The sequence below is a fragment of the Neolamprologus brichardi genome, chromosome 9, assembly GCF_056152115.1.
Source record: "Neolamprologus brichardi isolate AB-2024 chromosome 9, ASM5615211v1, whole genome shotgun sequence".
Lineage (NCBI taxonomy): Eukaryota > Metazoa > Chordata > Actinopteri > Cichliformes > Cichlidae > Neolamprologus > Neolamprologus brichardi.
Window position 1 is genome coordinate 29924745 of NC_142112.1, and position 19069 is coordinate 29943813.

Genomic DNA, 19069 nt, shown 5'->3' on the forward strand with positions numbered 1-19069 from the left:
CCTTACATGGGCACCAACCAACCAGCCACTTCACACTCCAGCGCACACATGGAGCTGCCACAGATGGTTGTAAAACACACGTATACAGGAAAGTGGCCTGCTCGACAGACTCATTTGCAACAGCTGTGGTTGTATTCTCAGGGCATTAAATGAGTCCCCGTGCACCTCCGCGGCAGCCTCGCATAAGGTTTCCAAGGTATCCAGCTCCGCAACTGTAAACACGCCAGGTTGCTGCCTGTGAGGGCAAGTGAATCATGTTTCCTTACAATAGGAACAACAATCACTGCAAAGTGACTCATTACTGTAAACGCCTCCCTGTCCATTGGACTTCTTTTTTTAAATAATTAGATCTCAAACTTTTATTTTTGTAAGTAAAACTATTTACTCGAGACAACAATAGAAAGAAATTTGTTTTCTCCGTTTCTTGAAATAAAATAGCGAGTGAGAGCAACGAGGGAAATCTAACTCTTTTTTTAATGGTCTATTCAGAGCATTTGTAAATTATTTATCAGTAGTTCCAGCATATTAATCCTTCAAAATGGGCAGATTTTTAAATTTTTTTGTACTTGATTTTTTTTTTTTTTACAGTGTTACACAAAAAATGTTTCTGGTACGTTAGCAACTAAAAGACTTCACTCACAAGTTTAGCTACCTCAAAGCCTTTTCTTTTTTTTCACCATATATTCTGTTACATAATATAACTTCTATAGAAACTTTCTTTTTTTGTAATCTATCATGAACCTCCATACAGTTTAGAGTGGGCTTTGTGAAACCAATTATACAGAGGATTTGCAGACAAAGAACTGCTAACCCAATGACATTAACTCATCCCTGTGTATGAACACTTCTAGTGAAACTGGGACCATTTTCCTTCAAAATAAAAGCTGCACCTTTTCTACTTTGATGGGAAGCCTGCTCCATTTCCAGTTTGCGTTGCACTTTTGCTAACTACAATCACTTGGGTAGCAGTTAGCAAGTATTTGCAGCCAAGCTGTTCGTTGCAAATTACAGGTGACCATGGCAACCTACTAGCGACCAAAGCAATCATAATGAGCTTCTTAGTGCAGCATATCATATTCAATATGTTGAATAACGTGCACGCATGATATCACATGAAGAATAAGAAACCTCTCTAGGTTGTATGGTGCAATATTTTTTAAAAATGCTTACTACTAACTTACTAATTTCTATAATGTAATTAGTGTTCCTGTGTTCTATGATATTTAACCTTGTCATGGGTGTCGCACCAGCATGTGATTTGCACGAGAGGCTGTGTGAGGGATGAGGAAGAGGAGTGTGCAAAAGAAGTGTGTTCTCTTACCATAACTGCTGATAACTGCTTTTTACTGTTTTTATGTTTATAAAGTTAGACTGCACAAGATTAATAGAAGAATCCCAGTGTGCCTGTACTGTCCTCTACCCCTGCACATGCAAGCACATGATAACAACTACTGAAAGTGCAGTTTTGCTGCATGCTTAGGTCTTAACAATTAGTCTTTATTCGATAGGAGCTCATTTTTTATGGGATTGTTTCTGCGCAGAAACACAGCAAAGCAGAAAATACTACAATTATATCTCTTGCTGCGAGCAAATGCAGGTGTGGATTTCTAAATCTGAAAGATTTATTGCATCTCTGTGGGTGTAAATTATAAGCTGCATTCAGGTGGCATCAGAGTTGCCCCGCACATCCATATTGCCAACCTATTTTTACCTCCTAATAAACAGAATAAAAATGTGTCCTCAGTATACAGTAGCACAGCATGGCGGCCCGGCTGGGGGTCCATCTGTTTTCCCAGAACTCTAAAACGACCACAGCGCTCTCTCATGAAGCCTGAGTCAGCAGACATACACCAGCATGCAGACTTGCTCAAAGTGAGATGCTGCTCTCAAAGCATCTTTGATTTCTCATCTGTCTTCATCTGCTGCTGGTTGCCCTTCCCCTCCTGTGTACAACACAGGAAAGCATCCAAAAGCGTAGCACCAGTAGAGAGGATTAATGTCTTCTTTTGGGAAACATTTCCAAATGTACATGGAAGGGAGTTGTCTTAATCATCCAGCTTCACCCCATCACTCATTCTTCCCTCATCTCACTTTCAACTCCCATCGCTATCATGCCTAACAAATCACTTCTTAATTTCACGTGTCCATCAAGTAACCCACGTTTCCTCACCACACTACGCACATGCAGAGTGCGGCACATTGAAATCAACTCACAGCGCCCTGCAGAGGCAGAGGGCAGTAACGGTACTTACCAACAGCCATCATATAGTCCCAGCGATCCAGGAGGCACATGCTGAACTGCAGCCCATTGGGCGTGTAGCCCACCTCGATGAGAGCCAACTTCCTGTCCGGGTTTTGACAGACAGCAGATGTCCAAGCCACCAGGAACCAGCAGACGATGAGCAGAATGATGCCCAGCAGACGTAGCACTCGCCAGCTGGTCATATAGGGGATCCTCTGGGCTGTACGAGACAGGAACACCTTCAGCACCCTGTGGAGGGAGAAGCTCACATTGAGACTGTTTCACAAAGTTTCATGTAAGCCTGTCGTCATTTCAAGTAAACAGAGTATCCATGAGAGGGAAATACCTCTACACTCAGTGTGCCTTGAGTGTATTTATCTTTTTATTTCCCATATCTGCTAGAATTTGAAACCTTCTACATGCAAAAGCTATAAGCAAAAAATACATCACAGCTGCTTTACACACTGGTTTATTAGTCTATGGCAATATTAGTATCGGAAAAATATTGCTTCCACAATATGAGATTATTTTGCTTTAATTTTAAGTGTTTGACATAAATACTGAACAGAAAACTAGTATTTCCATTTTCATAGACTCTTATTAAGCTTTATAGCAGCCATTCCCAAAGTCAAGAGTGCTGCGGCCCACTTAAAAACCAGAAAATCCCAAGGGGCCCACTCATTCTTAAATCTTCACTTTAATCAAAATGCAAGAGAAAGTGATGTGTTTCCTTGAAAGGTTTTATTCCAAAAAATATAAACAACGCAGGCTGTTAAGGCTATAAATTGTTGATGCTACTTGGGTGTATGCAAAGTGTTTAGGTCAGTGTGTGACCCATCTTCCTCCTTGGACACGAACTTCACTCACCTGTGCCAATAGGAGTCACTGAACTGAAACTCTCTGCTGTGCTATTGCAGCCTTTCAAAGGATTTTTATTATGTGCTGCTGTGTTCAAACAAACACGGTGAAAACGCCGACGTCAACTCTGTGATCAAAAGTGGGCCGGGCAAAAAAATTAACCGTGATGGTGGATGCTGATGTAAAATATTAGTCTAGTCATGCTGTCTCTTGCAAAATGAGAAGTATACGTCATATTACTGCAATGAAGGACTTGAATGTACATGTATAATCAAATGACCTTTGGCCAAAGTGGAAAGGAAAAACTCCCTTTTAACAGGAAGAAACCTCCGTCAGAACCAGACTCAGGGAAAGGCAGTTGGGGAGAGAGAAGGAAGACAGTATTAAAGAACTAGTATTATGTGGAGAGCAGTGAGGCTTCAAAAGCACTGGGTCACATCGTGATGGCTGTGTCCATCTTTTATGCTATCTATTGTAACCACTGCTTCAAACCTGCACATCTCACTGTGTGAGGAACTGTGATCCAGATTCTCTATCTAAGGGAATGGTTCTCAGTTTGTCAAAAGACAAAACAAGTCACTAGTAACCTCTTGCTTACTTATCCTGCATAAATCATAGTTTTATCAGATGGTTTTATATGGATGAATTTACCTTTATTAGCACCATTTCCTGTGAACTGGCTCCAACATGCTCAGAATCGCTGATTTTCTCGACCATATTAGTTCATGAAATTTAACCAAGACAGTTTATCTGCCTTAAACTTACTAAACATAACAAAAAAAGCTGAGTAGGGTTGAGCGATTGGACGAATATATCAACTATCGACGATAGGCTGAGGCCATCGGTAATCGTTTTTACAAGGTCGATTTATTTATTTATTTGCCCAGTAAGTTTGCTAATAATGATGGAGCTAATAGAAGCAGTCAACAGGGAAAAAAATAATAGCGCTGTTTTAACAGCACCCTTTTTCATCTGTGAGCAAATGCACGCTCCTAAATTCTGCGCCCAAATGCGTGTTGATGGAGCTGCAGAAGTTGGTGATAGTCTTGCATACTCAGCCGCACACGTACACGCTAATAAAGGTTAGTCGTGTTTGAGTACTTTGTTCACACTATACGTCTGCACAAGCGGCACACCACTTAGGTTTACCTCTTTCATCCCAAATTGGCAACTTTATACTTTTTTTAGTGCTGTCAGCATTAATGCGCCGTAATCACGACTAACGCGATTAACAATTAACCCATCTGGAGCACAGACTGAGTCAAAGTCCCTGAAATGTCTCTGTCAATGCATTTCAGGCAGTTTGTCCAAAGTTTGTTCATTCTGCACTCCAGATGGGTTGAGCGGTTTAAAAATTTTAATTGTGATGACCACATTAACGCTGACAGCTCTAATTCTTTGGGGAAATTAGTTCATCCATGTTTGGCCTTCTGTGTTAAACAGCAAATCCGTCCGTGCATGATTACATTGCTCCGCCCATCAAAAAGTCTGCGCATACGCGAATATATCGCCGATTGTCGATTATTGGACTCATGATTGTTGGTTGGAAAATTTTTACATATCACCCAACCCTAGAGCTGAGTGATCAGAAAAGAAAAAAAACAAAGCAAACTTATTGTTTGTCACCTCACTAAATGAGTGAAATTTTACACTATTTATTTTAAAAAAATGCTAATATGTTGCAAACTTATTTAAGGACTTTGGTTTAAAAGAAAGTTTGCCTTGAGGTATGATTAAATGACATGTCAAGACTTTTTCCTGACTTCCTGCAAAGCAGCGCAGCAGAAAAAAAACTGCTAGCCATCACATTTGCAGCACTTATTCCACCTGCCAAATCCACAGACTGTGGAACATGAGTTAAACTCTGCTCAAACACATCACCGGCATAGCTATTCTTAGGCTCTGCCCTTCACGCACATTGATGAAGTGTCCACTGCTCTCTCCACTAATGAGCCCCCCATCAAAAATTGATCTGTGCAATATGTTAACTTGCACCTCTAAGGGTGAACTGGGCCCCGGCTCGTGTTAGCCACATCCTCTTAATCAGTATCTCCATTAGAGCATTTTGACAGATTCACCTGACAAAAAAAGGCCCACAAATGAAGAATTTCATCACTGTCACTTTAAATACAGCGGACCAACCTGTCTCATTAACAGCTATTCACAGCTGGAGAACTCCCTCCCAACACCACTCCACTGCATCCTCTGGCGATGCTTTCTGTTCCTGAGTTCTGTTTTTGTCTTTTTCTCAGCAACTGTCATTCAGGACTTTGTTAAATATGGAGCTCATTTGGGGCCAATGCGCTCCGTGTTTTCTTAATTACTTTACCACTTAATGAGGCAGTATAGCCTGGCGATGAAGTAGCTGAAAAACACGCTGCCTTGACACATTACAGGACTCTTTATCAAAGGATTAAGAGGTCAGATGCAATGTAATCTGATAAGTGCTTCCAGGGATGGATAACAGTGTCGAACTGTGGGTGAAGTACCTGTACAACTTAAGAGTCAGCATCCCGTAGACGGTAGCGAAACCCAGCAGTCGAACCCAGCGCAGAAGGATGCAGCGGAAAACACTGGGCTGGAAGTAGAGAATCCCAACCTGGAAGAGGACAGAAGAAGCATTAAACAACAAAGGTTGTGAAAAGAAACTGAAAAATAAATAAATAAATAAAAGAGCCACCCAGCTGTGAGTGTTTTTTCTATCTAAATGATAATGGGCCCTCTTTCCCTGGGAAATTACATTTAAATTCGTGGGAAGCTGCTGCCTCATTGTGCTCTCAGTGGACGTCTCTATAAACAGTAAAGTAATCTTATTTAAATGTTGGTTTTCTCCAACTGTTCTCCTTTGGTGTCGCACAAGTGAATGAGTGGGTTTATGCAGTTTAGTTTACTGTACATCCTATCGCACATTAAGTCCCTCTATAATCAGTTACTTGCTTTGTTTCACCACAGAATCTACTCATGACGCTATTTTGCTTGTGTTCTCTAAACCTTTTCTACTTCCTCTGCCTCCTTTCATCCATCAAAGGGAATTTAAAATACAGCAAAAGTGACCATCAGTGTGTATCGCTGATGCTGCAGATGAACTCAGTGTGTTTTGGGGCTGTGAACTTTTTTTTTTATAGTGGTTTTTGTCAGCAGATGGTGTTTCCAGGGATGTCATGAATGTGTTGACATAAAAGATCAAATGCTGCTTGAATTCTTGGACCTTTTTGCTCATGTCATGCCAAAAAAAAAAAGAGCACCAAATATTTATTTTTTCTCATATGCTACAAAGAGCAGCTCCATCTGCTGATGAAGATCATGTGCTATGATCAAAAGGTCTGGGCATCAGTTGAGCGCATACACTTGGACTTACTTCTAGGACTCTCAAGGATCAAAAGTTTTGACCGTACTAAAATTACTATGGCTAAACAGCTGCTGTGCTTGCTTCTCAATAATGAAAAAGTAGCATTTGTTGAGCACTTTTCTAGTCTGATTGAGCACTAAAAAGTACCTAACAGATACAATATGTACGACAGCTGCAGAAACAACACAAGGTTTGCTCCAGTAAAAGGTATAAGATTGCTTTCTTAGAATAATACTTTAAAAAGCTTGTTGGTGTACGGCAAAACTATGTGCCAATGATCAGGTTCCCTTGATGAAAAAATAAATAAATAAATAAATAAAAACTTCAGAAAGTTTATGGTCCAGGTATGTTGATATACAACCTATTCAAGAAGGGGCAGTGTCAAACAGAACAATAAGTGGACACGACCACCAAAAATGAAATCCAGAGGAAATGATGTGCTCACAGTTGCTATGAGACAGAAAGGATAGTAACTAACTAAACGAATATATAACAAAGTTACAAAATATAACAAAATAACTACAAATAGCTGAAATTATAAATATTCTAGTATTATTAAATATGCACGCAGTGTTACTGTATATGCATATCGTAAAATTAAATATGCATACTTGACGTTGGGGGGCCCATCTTGTCATCTCCCATATTGTCAGCACCCTGTGAAGCCCAGTAAGTAAAGGGGCTTAAGCTCGCGGTTACATCCAGTAACTACTATTTTATTATTATTTTCACTGTATATTTTTCCCTTTGACACATTTTAAGGGTATAACCACTCATCTGTAATTATCTTACAAGCTTTATTAACAACCATAACAAGAACAATGTTGACACTGCATATCAAGGCTGAAAATTCCCTCCACATTGTACATGGATTGACCCCCTAAATCTAGAAGGGTATCTGGATGAGATAATGAGGACATTAAGACAATACCTCCAAAACTTCCTGTTACAAGTGACATTAATTTATCACATATGTTTGTGAAAGGACATAAAATCTAGATCCAGGTCTACATATAAAGTTAAAGCTCCATTTCTGCTAAAATCTGAATGCAAATCCAACCATTTTGAGAAATGTCACTAAAAGATAAAAAAAAAAAAAATCAAACCAAACCAAACACATATCACAAAGGAACCAAGCTAATAAATTAATAATGCTAATAATTTAATAACTTAATAGAAGATTACTTAAAACACTGATTATATTTGAATCTCGAGATTTGCCAGTCATCGTTTTATGAGCAAGATAAAGCAGTGTGTGTGTGTGTGTGTGTGTGTGTGTGTGTGTGTGTGTGTGTGTGTGTTATATGTGCAATCAGCGCTCTATCTCATTTATAAATAATTGTTTCAGCTTGGCCAACCTTTGGTAAAAGTTTGAGCTAAACTTTCACCAGGCTGGAATTGGTTGTCACTACTTTTTAGTGTGATTTTTAATCTTCAATTGAAAAACAAAAGAAAGAGACTATATTGAGGGCCGGTATGAATATCACAGTGTTGTTGGTGATTTGATGAATTTAATGTTTAGCTCTTCCAGTCTGGCAGAATGAAACTCATCCAGGAATAGTCTCCCAATCTTTCGGGATTTAAATCCGCATTCATCTCTTTAGTGCATTGTTTGAACTCCAACACACAGCGACTCAGCTCAGATAATCTTCGAAAGAAACCTTCTGTTAACAGGATAACATCATAATGAGTGACTGACGCTTACCGCCTCGCTCCTAAAATGCCTCACACACATCGTCAGGGTTCAGCCAGTGCTTTGATATTGTTGCGAGCATACAAGTAAACAACCCTTACACTACAATGATTGCATAATAGAGCAATTAGGAATGAAAAACAACTGACATGTTCCGCACATAGTGTCTCAGACATGACACTCAATGGATAAATGTCTAAGAAAGAAACAGGTAGAGAAATTTCTATTAATTAGCATTATTTTTTCCAATAATTATAACTATAGTACAACTAATAGTAGTACTACTGCTCCTGCCACTATTACGGGAGTCATTTTCATGAGAAATTTACCTCTTATACATCAAAGAGAAAATCCATGAACTGAATTAGTCATAACAGTAAAGTGCAGTGACATTTCATAACCATCCTTGGCATTATTTAAAAAAAATCATCATAGAAAGCTTGCCCTTGAGACACAGAGGGCATCCTCCTATGTTCCATCTTCACGAGTAGATTCTTCTACAAAGACCTGAGCATGCTAAACAGTGCCCATCCATGCTGGTAAAAAAATGCTGATGGTCTTCCAAAGACATAAAAAGAGCCAGAACAAACAGAGAGAAAAAAGAAACAAACATCTGAGGCGACGTAATTATCTGTCCGTTGCAGATGTGCAGAGATTTCCCCTGTGGGATTGTTAATGTTAATCGGATTAGCTGAGGCATTAATACGTTCCCTCAGGCAGCGGCGAAGACGCAGGCATGTGGATATTTTTGCTCACTAGGTTCGAGTCAGTTAAGGGACACAGAGGACCCCACGGGAGGAACGGTGGCCCACATCTTCATCTGCTCACAGAGTCTGGAAGACCAACTGGAGAAACTTCTGATTCAAACAAAGCATGAACAGTTTGACTCGATTTTGCAAAAGGAACGTTGCGCTGAGGAAATAAAGACTTAAAGAGTGCTGAGCTGTTCATTTTCAATGCATACAAGGTGCTTAATACTATATCTACTGTCAATATGTTTTTAAAAAGCCTTTTTTTAAACAGGTGGGATTAACATAAATATCTACATAACAATGTGTGACTGCTCCTCAATGCATTACCTTTTTCACAAAATAAAGAGCAGAGGAACAGGAGCTGATAAAAAGATAGCCAGGCTGCCGCTGAGCAACTTGCTGACGCACGTTTGGCTCCACGGGGACAGGAGAGGGCACAGGAAGAGGAGTAAAAATGCACAATGGGAAAACACAGCTCAGGACTCCCTTTTAGATAAACTACCAAATAGCATCTGAATCTCCATCACGTGCCAGTTTTAAGACGGGTGTTGTTTGTGATGAGACGGAAACGGGGAGGTGTTATCTGCCACATTCTTCCCTTGAGGGCTGGCTTTAAATGATCTGAATAAGCTGTCATAAAAAACTTTTTTACACATTTAGCAGTCTGAGCTTCTCTTTTAATGGTGCGATCTCACCTCTGGTTATTTTAATGGCTCACAACAAGAAACAAAAAGTGATGGATATGTACAAACATGTAAGACATCCTTTTCATCCTTCTCTCCCTGCAGTCGTGAATTGGATAATGGATGGATGGTGTGTTGTGGTCTTACTACAGTTCGAATAACTCGCTGGTGATACAAACATGGTGGAGAGGTCTAGTTCAATGACTTCAATGTCACTGCACCTCCAAGAACTCGGCTGTTAAACTCCTAAAGTTTGCAGATGACACCACTGTCATTGGCCTCATTCAGGATGGTGATGAGTCTGCATACCGGCAGGAAGTTGAGCGGCTGGTACTCTGGTGCAGTCAGCATAATCTGGAGCTGAACACTCTTAAAACTGTAGAGATGACAGTGGACTTCAGGAGACATACCTCAACTCTGCTCCCCCTCACCATATCAGACAGCCCTGTGTCGACTGTGAAGACCTTCAAGTTCCTGGGTACCACTATCTCCCAGGACCTGAAGTGGGAGACCAACATCAACTCCATCCTCAAAAAGACCCAGCGGAGGATGTACTTCCTGAGACAACTGGGGAAGTACAGTCTTCCACAGGAGCTGCTGATCCAGTTCTACACTGCGGTCATTGAGTCTGTCCTGTGCTCCTCCATCACAGTCTGGTATGGTGCAGCCACTAAACAGGACAGGAGCAGACTGCAGTGGACTGTACGGGCAGCAGAAAGGATCATCGGCGCCCCCCTGCCCTCCATCCAGGATCTGTACCTCTCAAGAACCAGGAAGCGAGCGGGGAAAATCATCACAGGCCCCTCACACCCTGGACACAGACTTTTTGATCTGCTGCCCTCTGGCAGACGGTACAGAAGCCTGCAGACCAGGACCACCCGACACAGGAACAGTTTCTTTCCCCTCGCCATCTCCCTTCTTAACAGTTGACCTGTCACACTGCTCCCACTGCCAGACTGCGACTGCACCTTATGTACATTCTGTAGTATTCATTCCACCTCATTTCATTTCTGTATTTTATGTATATAAGTTTAGATTAGTTATTTATAACTATATATTGTGTATGTATGTGTATGTATGTATATAGACACGTGTGTATGTGTGTGATTTACATTGCTGTGCTTGAGAGCCACCATCTACCGGAACCAAATTCCCTGTATGTGTCTGCACATATACTTGGTCAATAAACACGATTCTGATTCTGATTCTGATTCTGATGACTTCTGGCTTCATCGTACTTCCTTTGACTAACTTTCAAAGTGGTCACACCCATTACTAAAGTATCTTTTTGTCTGATTTATCTAATTAAAAATAAGAAAACAAACAAAAAAACTACTCGTAGTTGTTGATGCTGTTTAATGCTGTCTAGCTGGACAACATTTTGAGGACTTCCTTTTGGAGCCACCCTCATGTGGCCATTCAAGGAACTGCACTTTTTGATGCTTCTCACTTGGCTTCATTTTTCCGCCTCAGAGGTGGTCACTTCCTTATGACCCCACCACATGTGTCTTCAAAAATTCTCAGACCAAACGGCAAAGGCAAAAATAAGTCGCTATTGTCAAACATTACCATGACCCTCAGGTTTCATGATGATCTGCAGACATTACACAATCAATTTGTGCTGGCACAGTACTTCCCATCAGTAAGGTTTCTGGGAAGTTACTGGCCCCGATCCTCAGACAGGTTTCTCTTAATGTTAGTGGGTATAAAGAGTAAGATCAGTTTCTGCCCTCCTTCTCTTTTGAAACCTTCCATTAATAATCGATGTTAAGTGCTGGGAATACTGGGTTTAGCGTTGTGGGGAGGGGAAGGAAAAGGATCAAATGTTACTGGTGAATATGTGTGTGTGTGTATAGTGTATATGCATGCAAGTGAGGTACTGTATACCTATCTAATGGACATCAATATCAAGGAGACAATTATGAACTAATATCAAGCCTCTATCCCAGCCCCATTTGCCTTGTCGTTTGCCTACAACATAGCAAAGGCTTCAGCTGAGCTGAGCAGTCCTCTTTCCAGTTTTACTTTTTTCATTTCTTGAATCTCATCCTATTGCTATTTGCGATTTTAAAAAGTGCTAGTTCTTCTGTCAGTTTGCATGCAACAGATTTTGCAACTAGTAGTGAAGACATTTAGATAACATAGGTTTTTTTTTTGTTTTGCTTTCAGGCAGGCAGGTGAATATGTCCCAGCTGGATAAACGCCTAGATCAGGGGTCAGCAACCTTTCACATCCAAAGGTTTCCACGCAAACAAAAACATTGGGAGCCACAAATAGTTTTTGACATCTAAAATGAAGATAACACTGTATATATTGTTTTTTACCTTTATGCTTTGTGTGAACAACTAAGGTGTGTTGCTTATGAAATCCATGAAGTGCTAATGGGAAAATTACATTTTATTTATGTAATTAACACATTTTGAACTCTTAAAGAAATATAACAAAAGGAAAGACACCCAGCTGAACTAAAATGATCCGTGTAGCAAACAAAAACTGTTGTGAGCCGCCACCCTTACCTTTGGACTTTTAGAGCCTTGACCTGAGTTTTAAAAAATAATTGGAAAAAAAGCACTATGCTGCTAAAAGATGAAAAATAGATATTTGCAAAATTCTGCCTAAATATGTATTTTACCTGGTTAATGTGTGTGGTGGGGCGTGGTCTGCAGCGCCGCTGCAGGGGCGGTGGATGCACCTGAGCGGCACCCGCAATCCCGCCTCGCCGCCTTAACGTCTGTGCTCTCTATGCTGTTTTGTTGGTATGTGTCGGGCTGTGAGCTGAAAAGCTACAGCCGGCTGTATGCGTACAGCAACCGTGTGTGAAAAGTGGTCAATAAAGAGATGCTGAAAAGCATGTTCATGGAAACATCGTCGGGTCTGCCGTGATGTTTACAATAAGACTTATCGTCCCGAACCTCTGCGCACAGCGTCTGCAAATCGGGGCTGTATGAAGTCACTTTCATCTTTACGCAGGACTGTAAGCTGTCAGCTGTCACCCCTACCTGGGGTTGAAAGTCTCGATAAATGCATGGCAGGTACACCAGCTTCCGCGAATGTGACGCTTATTTTGACCGATAAAAAAATAATAGAATATATTTGTATTTTTATATTTCAATATCACAATAATCTTCCAATTTAGAACTACAAGTTAAAAAAGAACTAACATAAATAAATTACACTTCAGGTAAATACTTCTAATTTATTTTCCCAAACCATGCTGAGCCGCACTATAAGGACTAAAGAGCCGCATGCGGCTCCGGAGCTGCAGGTTGCCGACCCCTGACCTAGATGATGAAGTTTTATCTGCTGGCCTGGTCTCCAGGCTCTGCAGACACCTGACTTATCACAACCTGGTTCTGCACCTGCTCTCTAAAACAAAGTCTTATTATGTGGAAACACAAAGTGTTATACAGACATATACCCGAGATGAGCTTTCATATGCAAATATAAATATTTGAAGTTGTAAAAATGCACAACTGAATATTTTTAAGAGTTCTGGAATCTTCTATGTCCTATTTTACCACTGAATTTTGACTTATATTATTATTAAAATAATTTGCTGCTACCTTTTTTAAACAACAAATATTGTTATGTGTTATTATCCTGTTAACCAATTAATAATAACTAACCTTTAAAAAGGAGCAGTTGGATATTATGGGACATATACATATGTTTGCTTACTAGTTTGGTCACAATGGTAGTGTCAACAGCTAATGCACTGAGCTGCTGCCACTGGAATGGCTGATTGAATAGTTGAATTACTGAGCAGTTCAACAGATTTACTGTTCTGTGCATTTTGTACCAGTGGGTCAAGCATCTCAAGCATTGCACTAAGTGAGGATGTAAAGCTATTAACATAATAATCAAGTTCTGTCGGAGTAAAGTTTAAGTAGCTGATTCCCACTCTGCTGGTACATGACATGAAAGAAAACAACCACGGAGGAATCGCTTCCATAGTTCAGTTATAGCATTTGCAGAAACAAAGGCATCTACTGTATTGAAATTTATTTGCTAGTGTTTTGTAATATAAAACATTGTAAATCTGAATGTTATCAAAAGAGAGTTTTTAGGGATTAATGTTAAATGTTAAGTTTCTATGCTATATGTCAGGACAAGTTATTGCAAATTTATTGCAGTATTGAGGCTGTCATATTCTTCATAAAGATGGGTGTTAATATTACCTAGAATGATTACTTAATCTAAACTGAACAAGTAAATCAGATTTTTAAAAAAAGTCTGAGAAATTAAAAAGTCTTAGGCTACGTCCACAGCTACACAGTATTTTTGAAAACACAGCTTTTTCTATCCGTTTGGGCCTTTCGTCCACACGTAAACAGCGTTTTGGATTACTGAAAATGGAGATTTTTAAAAACTCCTGCCAGGGTGGAGATTTTCGAAAAACTCAGTTTATGCGTTTACACGTGGACGAGGAAAACTGAGATTTAGTCACGCAACGTCAAAGCTGTGCGCCTTTTTTGACGTCACGCTGTCCTTCGTCACGTTATTGTTTACCTGATAGATGAATTTCTACAATGGCGGATATAGACAAAATACTGTTGCTGATAATCTTAGAGATCTTAGAGATATTTTTTCAGAAATGGGATTTGGGATTTTTCTTTTAAACGAAAAGGAAAGAAATCTCAGTTTTCCAAAATACCTGTGTATGTTTGGACGTAGCCTTAGTAAGGGCAAGGCAGATGATTCATAACAACTACTAAAACAGTTTGAGTTTTTCAGTTATGGTGGACGAGGCTATGGGTCTGCTTTTGAAATGAATTGGAAGAGAGCAACCTTATGGTCAATGCACTGTGTTTATTTGGATTACCTTTTAGTGCAGTTGAGGATATCTAGATTTTATTCTTTCTTTTCCACTTAAATGTTGATGGCATGACATTTAGCACATTTCTCCTAAAAGCCTATTTAGAAAATTATAATGATTAAATAGAAAAATGATAAGAACTGACAATAGAAATAGGCATGGGACAAAATATATGATATATTATTATATATTATATCTATGTTGAACTAAGAAGATCTATGTTGAACAGTAAGGAGCAATGGGAGACTGAAAGCGCAGACAAACATGACACAAGCAAGATTCACTCACTCACCCACTTAGTGATTCAATCAACACTCAGTCACTTAATTTGCGGTTATCTCTCATTCCTAATCATCTCTCATTTCAGCACCCACCAGCTGGCTTCCACACTGAGATTCACTGGGTTGGTTACCCACCAGAAAGTGTCCCTGTTGATAGGACGGTGACGCAAGCCGGCCAGCTGTGGTGTGAGCATCAGCTTTTCAGGGAGCTATTGTGATGTTGGCTACTTTAACATTCTTTGAAGTTTTGTTATGTGTCACCGCTCAAAAGCTGCGGATAGTCTGTGTGATATTTGTTCTTCAATAAAATCCAAAGAATTTAACAAAGGAGTCTGAACTCACGTGTGAGGTTAACCTTTGCAAAAGGGGCTATAATTTGGGGTTAAACTGGAAGAATGTCTTGTTATTTCGAGTAGAAAAAACACAATAGGAGAAAATGAATCTGCAGGTTAGAAACTGCTTGAGAAGTCTTGTTAAAATAAGACAAAAACAACATTATCATGTAATATGTCATTACTACCATTTGTACAGGTTACTGTACAATAGGTTTTGGGGTACTCAGGTTTTGCTTTTGGCTATTCAGACCTTAATGTGACCTTAACTGAAGAAGTCAGTTTTATCCTGTAAATGTAAACAGAACCTGTCATAGCAAACTTTTAACACAAACTTTAGCACTTTTCATTGCCCGAAGGCTTCATGTAAGAATGGCTGTACACTCACAACAAAAATATGACACCCAAACTAGATGCGCCACAGAGTGTAGCAAAAATCATTTAGTGCTAGGATGCTTTGGATAATTAGCTCTCGCTGCAGGGCAAAAAAGAGATATTCAGCAAATAACACTTAAAAAAAGGAAGTGGGTGGATTCTTTTATCAGACTAATGCAGTTAGAAGAAGCACTCCGAGAAGCAGCAGTGTGTAATTAAGTTGTTATGTGCAGACAATAAAAATGCAAATGCATAGGTGCAGGGTGTTTGGTGCAAAAGGTGAAAGCTTTAGGGATAGATCCACCTTCTTGTGAAGGTCAGGATGCCACAGGATATTGATCGCAGGGGACGACAGATCTCTCCCTTTGTGCCATTAAATCAGTATACTGCTTTCACTAAAGAGCAGAGAGCACAAATTAACTGTGGTCTGTTTTCTTATGTTTTTAAAATCCTCTGTCTTCACAAAATAATGGCTGCTTAAATGCAGACACAAAATTATTACTGAGCTGAGTTCTTATGAAGCATTTAGAGGAAGTTTTCAGGTTATAGGGCAGCAACCATGCAAAACACTGACACATTCACATTGATCGGTCGTGCTCTGAGAAGATAAAGAAAGCACCAGTGACACTAATCACCTTTGAATCCAAAGTCATTTTTCTACATGTGAAGTTACCCTTTCTGTGTTATAACATGCATTATAACATGATTTATGTTATAACAATATAACATGATTTTTTTGTCCATTTCAAGACAGAAAAACAAGCTGTGAACTCCACATTTGCATAACGTGACCTTGTAAAGAGGATATTGCTAGCACGTTAGCAAATAATTTATTTACACATTCAGCAAACATGACACAACATTAGCACGCACTGCGAGTCCCATCTGATCATTGTAAGTCCGGCATTGACTCGGCTGGGTTGCCCATATGTTCACCAGCATTTTGCTAGCATTTCCCACCATTACGCGGGGCAGGAACCATAAATGGGTTTATGATAGCAGGTTGTATAAAAACTGCTGATTGTTGGATTCTGGTTAAATCAGTGAGACTATAAAAACTAAAACAATGAGCTAAAAGACACTAAGGTGCTCTGTAGCTCACAGTAACTCACACAGTCAACCAACTAAATGATCACCATTTTTTCCTGTTGTAAATTTGTCCTTTCTTCCTCCCTTCACCCCCAACTGCTCACGGCAGATGGCCGCCCCTCCTTGAGCCTGGTTCTGCCAGAGATTTCTTCCTGTTTAAAGGAAGTTTTTCCTTCCCACTGTCGCTAAAGCGCTTGCTCATAAGGGGCCATCTGATTGTTGGCGTTTTCTCTGTAGTATTGTAGCGACTTTACATTACACACCCTCTATAAAGCACCTTGAGGCAACTGAAGCTGCCCAAAAAAGTGATAGAACTCAAAATTTTAATGAGTTAGTATCTCATTAGTTATTACTGTAAGTCAACGTTTCAACATACTAACCTGACATTTTGACTTAGAGATGGAAAAAACTATTAAATTCCAGTAGTGGAAAAAAGCTTCCATATGTTATGGTCTGTGGGACTCGTGGGCTTTGTTGAGGGTTGTTTCACGTTTAAGTGCTCCTAGTTTGTGTTTCATATTCTTAAACTCTAGATCTAATTGTTATTATTAAGCTGAGTGGGTCCTTACTTCAGTTCTAGTTTAGTATTTATGGAGTGTGCTATTTAAATTTAGTTTTTGTTGTGTTTTCCTGTTAATTCCTGTTTGTCATTTAACCTGTGATAGACTGGTGACCTCTTTATGGTGCTCCACAGTCTGCAGACCTGTGAGGACTACGACAAAACCAGATATATAACCTGTTGTTCTCCATAGTTATTACATTAAATAAAATTCAGATATTTGTATTAGAGCTATGGCTCCATTCTCAGACCTCCTGTCTCTCCAGGAAATACCTCAGCACAAACTTGAGCAGATATCAATCACAACAGACGCCATCGGATGCAGAATGAAATATGCGCTGGGAACACGGTATGTTGCAAACCAGCTTGCAAAGCACAGCGACTTTGCATAGCTGAAGCAGTTTAATTAAAACGCTATACATGACTGTGTGTAAAGGTATCAAGAGATAAGAGCCAAGCCATCAGCTGATGTTAATCTCACATGACGATTAACCTCCTAAGACCCAAACTCTTCCACGGCATGCATTTTTAATTTCTCTCTGATATTTGGGCTGATTGGGACCTGATGAATGTAAAAACAAAGAATTACCAGATTTTTTTTTTAACCTAATTTTTGTTTCCACATATGAGGATATTTGTTTAAAATTTCGATAGAACAGTAGCAGTATAATGTCCTCGTAAGTGGATATCAGGCCCTTGTAGAGCAACATTGAGTATTTTGGTCTAAATAACCCAAAATGTGATGTCCACATATGTGGACGCCAAGTCCTAAGATTTCAGTGTTAGTTTTTGAGCAGTTTTACTGTAGTCACAGCAGTGTTTGCTGAATCATTGTTAGATAGCTTCATACTGTAAAGGTCTTACTATGTATTAACAGATTAAAAAATAGCCTGCAACAAACTTTGCATAATACAAAATTACAGTTTGAATTATTTTCAGGGTTGCCAGTGATGATGGGTATAAGAGCAACATCATCCTAATGGAGCACTTACCGAAATGAAAGTGCAGAAATACAACATCATATATTAGTCATCTGTCAATTATGGAGTATAAACACATCACAATTTAGGTTCAAAAACGACTAACACCAAGCGCTAAAAACATTAGCCAGTTCCAGTCAAAAGAACAGACAGTGCCGAATTTCAGCCTTTTGTTATCACAGTTTCTTTGGAAACTGCTACCAGCTAAAAGGGAGAAAAATGACTTTCAGCCATTTAGTGTGTCTGTCTCCATCTGAGTAGAGAATGGGATTGTGCAGCCTCGGGAATCATTCTGTCACAACAAAGCTCTCACGCTACTTTTAATGTTTTGACATGAAATGGTGACAGCCATGCGGTCCGCCCATGCCCCACTTTGTCCGGTCATCATCTCTTGCTCATTACCCGACCCTTCTATTTCTAATCTACGAAACACCTTCAGTATGAGAGAGTGGGAGGGAGCTGCGGTGGGAGGTGGAAGCAGAAGAGAGGTGGTGTGTTGTAATAGCAATGGATCCATTTTTATATGAAAGCTGACACTGCCACATGGGAAGGGCAGCTTTCTGGAGGGAGGTAATGGTTTCTTCTCCTCCCGCCGCTCCCTGAGGTGGGCTGAGTGTAAATTACATCCAGCTCAGCCTCTGCTCAGTCAAGACTGGAGCTGACTTGCACCCACCTCCCACATTCCCTTCCCTTCTCACCACCAGTTACAACCTCAGAGAGAGATATTCCCATCTTGCTAGGACACAATAAGACATATCAGAGGAAATAGCCTGCCTGCATGTCATACAACTCTCTTCTTTCCCCACTCTCTCATAGTTCTTGTCTCTCTGCTCAAGTAAGTAGGAGCACTTGAGCTACAGCAATGCATCCTCAGCTGAGTCTCTGTATGCTCTGGGAGACTCTGGATTTTTCAGGAGGAGGAAAGGAAGTAGAGTATGAAGGGAAGGCTGCACATGCACAAAACAACTCTCCAGATCCACTCAAGTCAGATTGAAAGTGTCAGAGCAGCTTGGATGGCAGGCAGAGCAGAGAAAGGCAGACTAACGGGTGGCAGACTGTG

General features: G+C 40.0%; 1 protein-coding gene across 3 annotated transcripts in view; it reads right to left on the reverse strand.

Moving 5' to 3' along the window:
• The window catches only part of gpr158a (G protein-coupled receptor 158a), a 96214-nt gene that overhangs the window by 15617 nt on the left and 61528 nt on the right, over window positions 1-19069 (reverse strand). For all 3 annotated transcript variants that reach the window (XM_006799242.2, XM_006799241.2, XM_087846287.1), the window contains exons 6-7: window positions 5590-5699; window positions 2253-2491 (exon numbers count right to left, since the gene is read on the reverse strand). In XM_006799242.2, coding sequence (XP_006799305.2) covers window positions 2253-2491; window positions 5590-5699 — 349 coding nt within the window. The remainder of the gene's footprint in view (window positions 1-2252; window positions 2492-5589; window positions 5700-19069) is intronic.